Source organism: Tachypleus tridentatus, chromosome 6 (assembly GCF_004210375.1).
Source record: "Tachypleus tridentatus isolate NWPU-2018 chromosome 6, ASM421037v1, whole genome shotgun sequence".
NCBI lineage: Eukaryota > Metazoa > Arthropoda > Merostomata > Xiphosura > Limulidae > Tachypleus > Tachypleus tridentatus.
In genome coordinates this window covers 122,640,696-122,649,061 of record NC_134830.1, presented here as the reverse complement: position 1 = coordinate 122,649,061, position 8,366 = coordinate 122,640,696, and the positions used below count along the sequence as shown (strand labels likewise).

The 8,366-nt window shown below is 33.5% G+C and overlaps 1 protein-coding gene across 7 annotated transcripts in view; it reads left to right on the top strand.

Moving 5' to 3' along the window:
* Window positions 1-788: 788 nt before the first annotated feature.
* MED20 (Mediator complex subunit 20) overlaps window positions 789-8,366 on the top strand; it is a 34,674-nt gene continuing 27,096 nt past the window's right edge. For 2 of the 7 annotated variants that reach the window (XM_076507496.1, XM_076507495.1), the window contains exons 1-4: window positions 1,376-1,514; window positions 3,775-3,920; window positions 4,432-4,682; window positions 6,243-6,464. In XM_076507496.1, coding sequence (XP_076363611.1) covers window positions 1,444-1,514; window positions 3,775-3,920; window positions 4,432-4,682; window positions 6,243-6,446 — 672 coding nt within the window. In that variant the 5' untranslated portion in view covers window positions 1,376-1,443 and the 3' untranslated portion in view covers window positions 6,447-6,464. Of the gene's footprint in view, window positions 810-1,375; window positions 1,515-1,926; window positions 2,286-3,774; window positions 3,921-4,431; window positions 4,683-6,242; window positions 6,465-8,366 lie in introns of those variants that run through there. The other 5 variants (XM_076507501.1, XM_076507494.1, XM_076507499.1 and 2 more) reach the window with 5 other exon arrangements.

The following is an 8,366-nucleotide window of genomic DNA, read 5'->3' as shown; positions in this document are numbered from 1 at the left end:
GGCATGGCCTAGCGCGTAAGGCGTGCGACTCGTAATCCGAGGGTCGCGGGTTCGCGCCCGCGTCGCGCTAAACATGCTCACCCTCCCAGCCGTGGGGGTGTATAATGTTACGGTCAATCCCACTATTCGTTGGTAAAAGAGTAGCCCAAGAGTTGGCGGTGGGTGGTGATGACTAACTGCCATCTAGTCTTACACTGCTAAATTAGGGACGGCTAGCACAGATAGCCCTCGTGTAGCTTTGTGCGAAATTCCCAAACAAACAAACAAACAATGACTAAAAGCTGTTTTTTAGCATATACGCCCTCAATTTTACAATGTGTGCTACTTAGGGTGTTAAGAAGGTTTAAATTTTTTATTGTACGAGCGAATATATCTTTACTGTTAAAACTGAATGAGATTTACAAAAAGGTATAACAAGTTGTTTTTTAATGTAAACACGAAAGGCATATTTCATATTAATAAATTTACAATTTAAGAAAGTGCTATAGCAGGTAAACATTATTATAGTCGTGAAAACATCATTAACTATAAAATGTTTCTCCATAAAAATAATCCTTCTTCCTTTCTTTTGGCCTTTAATCGTTAATTTTACTGCTAAATATTCCTTCATAATTTCTGGAAAAAACAAGATAGATTGCAAAAGAACCGCAACAACGTGACATAATCTAGAACCTTTTTTTTTTTTTTTTGAATATAAGTACAAAGCTGAAAATGGACTAATCTGTGGCTTGCCGACCTTGGGTATGGAAACCCGTTTTTTAGTAGTGCGTGTCCGTATCCATTTCGCTGTGACACTGGGGGACCGAAAGGTATAATAATATTTTATTTAATATTAATAATCGAGCATATAATAACTGATATTGTTCTTGCAAAACACCTACTATCAAAGTGCGATGTATGGGCTTTACCTGCTATGTATTGGGCAAGAACTGGAACATGCTCTCATTCTTTACAACTATAACTATTTGTATATACATATATATATATACGCACTGCTGGCCAAAATCTTAAGGCCAATGAACATAAATAAAAAATATGCATTTTGCGTTGTTAGATTCAACCACTCATTTGAGTAGAGCTTCGAAAGATGAAAATAAGAAAAGGGAAAATACAAGTAAAAACTTGTTTAGCATTTAACAAAGAAAATGTAAAGCTATGAAATTAGCCTAAATACTAGCTGGTCAAAAGTTTAAGACCATACTGAAACGAAGTGTTAATCGGTAAACACCTAACGAAATTTAGTCATTTGTGTTTAAGCATTAATGTTGTCAACATCTCCCGTGTTACATTGTAAAAACATACAAAAGCTAAAAAGTCGACAGCGTTTTAACGTGGCAGAATTGTCTTGTGAAGCCATTTTCACCACTTGGAATAACATTCCAGCCAGTCTTCTGCAAACGCTTATACCGACCATGCCAAAGCAAATGTTTGCAGTTTTTCGCAATGACGGCCGTGCAACTCACTACTGAGACCTCTTGTTGGACATTTCCTACTCTGTTTATGACTGTTTTTTGGTATGATCTTAAACTTTTGACCAGCTAGTATTTAGACTAATTTCATAGTGTTCACATTTTCTCTATTAAATGTTAAAAAAAATTATTTTACCTTTTCTTAATGTCATCTTTCAAAGCTCTACTCAAATAAGTGGTGAGTCTAACAACGCAAAATGCATATTTTTACTTTATGTTCATTGGCCTTAAGATTTTGGCCAGCAGTGTATAAATTCTCTTTCCTATATTTAGAAATTATTTATGAAATAAAAACAGTATAAAATCAGTTGCTCATTTGGTTCAAATTAATACTTTGCTAAGTTTTTTGCATTTGCTTGCTTTATACACACTGACATACACAGTTATATATATATTTTTTTTGAGATTGTTTATATAATTTATTTATTTTGTCCTTTATGTTCCAAAACTGTCAATGAGGCTCCATCTTTTGGTCATTAAATTGGCGTGCTGTTACTGTACTGCGTACAAGTTTCAAAATGGTTAGTCTAATTCTTCATGTGTGTGTTGCTGTTTTGATGTGATTACGCGAAACAAGTAAAATGCTGAATTATTATATATACTCGAATCACTTACTAGTAAATTATTACGTAATATAGTGATTAATAAGCTATATTATTAGGCCTTAATAATCTGGAAGTTTAGTTAATCTGTTATTCATCGTTTTACTAAAATATATACAAAAACTCGGTAATATTAATAGGCTTTGTTGCTTATTGAACTTTTTCACAAGTTACTACCAAAGTGAAGTGCAACTGTCAACATGGGTGTTGTAAGGTAAGGACCAATAAAGCTAAACGTTTGTTTTATAACCTGTAATAATACTAATACTAATAATATTAGTAATAAAGAGGGACTTTTGAACTTAAACTTAAAGCAGTTCTTATCAGAGGGACAAAATGTTTAAAGAAATATACTCGTCAAAAATCATATTGCCTCCAGCACAAAAAAAAAGAAAGAAAATGCAAATTAAATATTTGGAGTTTTTCCCTTGTTTTAAAGTTTTTATATATATGATAAGCTTCTGGTATTTGCAATGTTCCAGGAGTGGACTGTTATCAGAACATAAATTAACGTACATTAGTGGTATCCTGAAAATGTGTGATGTTGTAAGCATTGAAGTCGTACTTTAATAAACATAAGTTTTGATTATATTAAAACTAAGTAGCTGTAGTCTTATTCGTACAACAATATTAAGAAATACTATATGTTTAATAAACATTGGCAAACCTAACTAGGCTTTAGATTAAGGTTTGATACTAAACAAATTGTATATGAACAAAATACACAAAACCAGCTTAAAAAAATAGTAATTAGAAATAAATTACAATACAAGAATATATTGTGTATGTAGTAACAATAATTGTTAGTAATATTCACACATTATTTATTTCTTAGAATGTGCAATGTATTCAGAGAATATTCCAAAATTATGGAGAACACCAAATTTTGAAAAAAAAATTGCAGCTTTTATAAGAAAGGTTATGATATCAAAAGTTTTATTCTAGGAAATAAAACCCTAAATTATTATAAGAAAACCAAGCAAATACAAAATTATTACTTGTTTCAAAACTCTTTATATCTAAGGTTCTTTATAATCAAAGTACTGCTGTAACCATTAATACATTTTCAGTTTTGTCAAGAATGGTGTATTTACCACGTTCTACTTTTTAACTCTTGAAATACACATTTGTTGATATATTTTGTGGTGTTTAGGATTTGATAGTGTAACATTAAAATAACATCATGCCTGTACTGACAAAGCAGTAGTTGGTCCCATTTATCTTCTTTCAACTAAATATTCCACACTTGTCTTCTTTCAATGAAATATTCCACACTTGTCTTTTTTCAACAAAATATTCCACACTTGTTTTCTTTCAACAAAATATTCCACACTTGTCTTTTTTCAACAAAATATTCCACACTTGTCTTTTTTCAACAAAATATTCCACACTTGTCTTTTTTCAACAAAATATTCCACACTTGTCTTTTTTCAACAAAATATTCCACACTTGTCTTTTTTCAACAAAATATTCTACACTTGTCTTCTTTCAACTGAAAACTAGTTAGCAGATTGATGGAAGTTAGGAAAAACTAGTGAATGGATTAATAGACAACATGCAAACAGGAAAGAAAGTATGAGAAAAACATTATTTAACAAACCTTAAGAATTAATAATTTTGTGTACAAAAGCTGTGTAATGTTTACTAAGTAGTACACATACATTTACTCTGTTTTAGTTTTAAACTTTCTATTTGTTTATCAGTATTCACCAATTTACAATGCCTGAAGGGAAGAGTGGTCCCCAAGCTGCTGAACTGATCCAGAAACGTTTGGAGACACTCGGAGCTATTAAAGTTGGGACATTCTGTGTGGAGTGTGAGACTTACTATGCTGCCCCCCATGTTAGTAGTAAGTGAAGTAATATTTATTAATCCTTAGGTGTAGGATGACCTCTGTCCATCACCATGTCATACTTCTGTTAAGAATATTCCTTTTCATGTTACACTATGACATGTGTCCACTATAAATACAACAGTTCTCTTAAGGTGGTGTTTTGTGTATTTCTAATCCTGTTTATTAAACTTTAAAGGAAAATTTTATTATTGAAAAGTGATGACATTTTGAAGACTTGAATAAATATATTAAACCATGCCTTGGTGAATATTTACCACACTGTTTGTATACTTGTTTAGATGGCAACACTAAACCATTAAGTATTAGCATCAAGAAACTGATGGATGAGGTTCTTCACTTTTTTGTTAGCATAATTACCTTTAACAGATGTAGTATGGAAACATATTTTAAAGGTTACACAATTAATCAGGTGTGTTCCTTGATTAATGCATGTTACATAACATTTGTTATGTGATGGTGGTCTCACTTTTAAATTTTACATGTCACTGTTTTCATTGTTTGCCAGATCCAAACCACTGTATAAATGTAATACACAACACTGAACATCCAGCGTCCTGCTTTGCTCTACTCGATACTGGTACTTGCCTTGTGGTTGACACCCAGTTTGACTTATTAATGTCCAAAATGGCAGGGATTTACACATCCAAAAAATCTACAAAGATTGAATCTAAAGGGGTACGTTATGAGGTAGTGGATTTTCTAGTAAAAGTTGGAAGTGTTTCAATGGGACCCAGTTTCCGGGGTATCCTTGTGGAGGTAATATATTGTTTTTAATCAATGTTTTATAAAATCTAGAGATAGTGGCAAGATTGATAAGAAAATGGATAAAGTTTTAACTTACAGTTTGTTCAGTTTAAATATTTTGTGTACAGTGTTAAGTCCACTGTATCGGGTAGTGTTGACTATTAATGATATATTTATCTGTTAGAGATGACATATGGAGTAATGAGTAGAAAATCATTTGTTAATTATTTGTATTGTTGTTGGTTATACAAGTAAATGTTATACTATGGAATTAGCCACACCTCTTAAAGGAAATATAAAATTTTTGTAAGCTGTATAAGAAGTGTGATGTTAAAAGAAGTTTATTTATTGCTGACAATTTAAATTGGTCACGGTATCTGTTATTGAAGTGTCGAGTGGTTTGGAGTTGCAGGTCTGTTTTTAGCAATCTGTTGAAACATTCAGACATTCTTCCAGAATAAACAGTATTTTCAAAATCTTAAATACTTTTAAAGTTCTTTTAACAATATAATGTGTAACTATCCACATTTCTTGTATTTTATATCTATAGGGTGGTGGAAAATTGTAGTATAAAACTCAATAATTAAACATTAGAAATACAGTAGTCTAACTCGCACAGTTCTGTTGGCATGTTCTATTATAATGGCTTTATTATATCTTTATAATGGCTAATGTACAAGAAAAGGCTAAAAGCATTGTTTGGCTTGTAGAGTTCAAATCAGTGACTGTGGTGCAGTGTAATTACAGACACCAGTACAAGAAAGAAATATGGGGGAATGTTAAGGGTATCATGTATGACACACCTATAGCAAGCATTACACAGTTAAAGACAAGGATAACGATTACCATCGCCACTGTAACTGTGGACGAGTTGCAGGGAACATTGACTGAAATCCAACATCAGTTAGTTATGATAACCACTACACACATAGAAGTTTACTGACATGTCAGTAACACCTACTGGGATTCAGGATATTAAACTGTATGGTTGTTGTATATTCTTATTTAGTTAACCATTCAATTTTAATTTTAATATAGGGAAAATAATTTTTGGACACTGTATTATTCTTTAGGTCTTCACACTTTTAACAGTCTTTAATCTTTTTACAAATATTTTAATATTCTGTGGAGAGCAAAAAGTGGGTAGCTATTTGTTTAAAGATATTTGTGTCCAGAAATTATAAACAGTACAAAGTAGTGATGTAGTCAAGACTGGTGGGTGGGACAGAGTCTGTCAAGACTAAGGTTGAGATCAGTATACTCATGTGATAAACATTGTAATCTAAGTAATATTTAAAAACAAAAAGCAAGCCACAACAACAATAAATTTGGTTTTGAAGTTTGGGTTTCATAAAAGATGTGTTATTCTTGGTATTGGCTGTGTGTCTGGTTAGAAATAAACAACATATTTAGTAGCTTTGGGTCATGCAGGCCTAACAGAGCATTCACATTATGTAGATTTTATTGTTATGAAGCAGTGATTTCTGAAAGAGAAAATGAATATTTTTATGTAGTAACTACAGTTTCATATATGTATCTAAAGATGTAAATGTACCACTTCCTGTGTTACAGGTTGAGTACCTTCCTTGTGTTATACCTGCTAGTTGTTGGGATCTTATGAAAGAGTTCCTCCAAGCCTTCCTTGGTACCACGGTACAGAGCCCACCCCAGTACCTCCAGGGCAGGATGAATGAGGTCTATACACCAGAGGACACAGTCCAGCAATATATGGAACAATTTACTTCTTTCAGAAGAGCACCTTCAAGTGGAAGATAAGACAACTAAAGCCAACATGTAAGTAAAGATATCTTCTTAAATGTTTATCAGTACTGACATACTTGTTATTCTAAAGACAGCACAGTTGTCAGTGATTACTGACTTTTTTTGTGGCATATTAGTAGCAGATTGTTATAGAAGCCAGTATATTAAACACACACAAATGATGATTTTAAAATGAGTTGCTGGCCTGGATTTGCTAAAAACAGATAACATTAGAATACCTTTTACAAGTAATTGTTTTTAATTTATAAATTCTTACAAAAAATACATTATTGATGGCCCATAACACAGCCAATAGTAGCTTGGTTTTATAAATGAATTAAATTATTAATGTCTCATTTCAATAAAATGAAACTTAATGCATGTTATTATACTTGCTTCTTCAGCCAAAGTGAGCCCTATTTATTTAGTCTCTGTTACTTTAAAAGTAATTTTACCATGTTTACTTTAAAGGTTTGTAAACTTGTGTCATTTCTTAGTTATGTGTGTGAATGTGGTTCGTGTCGACCTAAGTGAACTTCCCAAAACTTATGCCTGTAATAATGTCATTGGCTACCTCGGGTAGGTCAAGATTATCTGGTCGCTCCATGCGAATGTGGAGGTTTAAGACATTTGTGTAACATTGTTTTACTTAAACTAGGGAAAGACCTTTAACTCATGACTCACTTCAGTAGCACAACAACATGGTTCATAGAAGTTAGATGGGAATCATTGCTTTTGACAAATGTGATGTCCTCAAGGAAACTTGTGTACAATATTTGCAACTGTGTCCATATTGCTTACAGGTCAAAGTTAGATTGATGTCTTTGTATCACAAAGTTGAGCCCTTCATCAAACGATGTTTCAGTGGTTGTCTTGACTACACGCTCTTCTAAATGTTTGTAAACTTATTAACCAGGCTGTTCAGATCTATTATGTATACATCTTTTATTAAAACAACTGCTTCAATATAGAATGTGAGAATAGTGGCTCTACCAAATTAATAAATTCTGGTTTTTGTAATCCATCATTAAATCTCCATGATGGCTTTTCTACAAATCAGTAGAGGTTTATTTATTCCTAACTCAGTCTGCTGGCTACATACATCCTCAAACAACAGATGTCACTGTTTGTCAATCTTCAGTGATCTGAATGTGGCCACAATCATGGCCACTAGTTGTTATCTCTGTTCCTCAGTCTTCAATGATCTGAATGTGGCCACAGTCATGGCTGCTAGTCTTTATCCATGTTACTCAGTCCTCAGTGATCTGAATGTGGCCACAGTCATGGCTGCAAGTCTTTATCCATGTTACTCAATCCTCAGTGATCTGAATGTGGCCACAGTCATGGCTGCTAGTCTTTATCCATGTTACTCAGTCTTCAGTGATCTGAATGTAGCCACATTCATGGCTGCTAGTCCTTATCCCTGTTCCTCAGTCTTCAGTGATCTGAATGTGGCCACAGTCATGGCTACTAGTCTTTATCCATATTACTCAGTCTTCAGTGATCTGAATGTGGCCACAGTCATGGCTGCAAGTCTTTATCCATGTTCCTCAGTCCTCAGTGATCTGAATGTAGCTACATTCATGGCTGCTAGTCTTTATCCATATTCCTCAGTCTTCAGTGATCTGAATGTGGCCACAGTCATGGCTGCTAGTCTTTATCCTTGTTCCTCAGTCTTCAGTGATCTGAATGTGGCCACATTCATGGCTGCAAGTCTTATCCATGTTCCTCAATCCTCAGTGATCTGAATGTGGCCACAGTCATGGCTACTAGTCTTTATCCATATTACTCAGTCTTCAGTGATCTGAATGTGGCCACAGTCATGGCTGCAAGTCTTTATCCATGTTCCTCAATCCTCAGTGATCTGAATGTGGCCACAATAATGGCTACTAGTCTTTATCCATATTACTCAGTCTTCAGTGATCTGAATGTGGC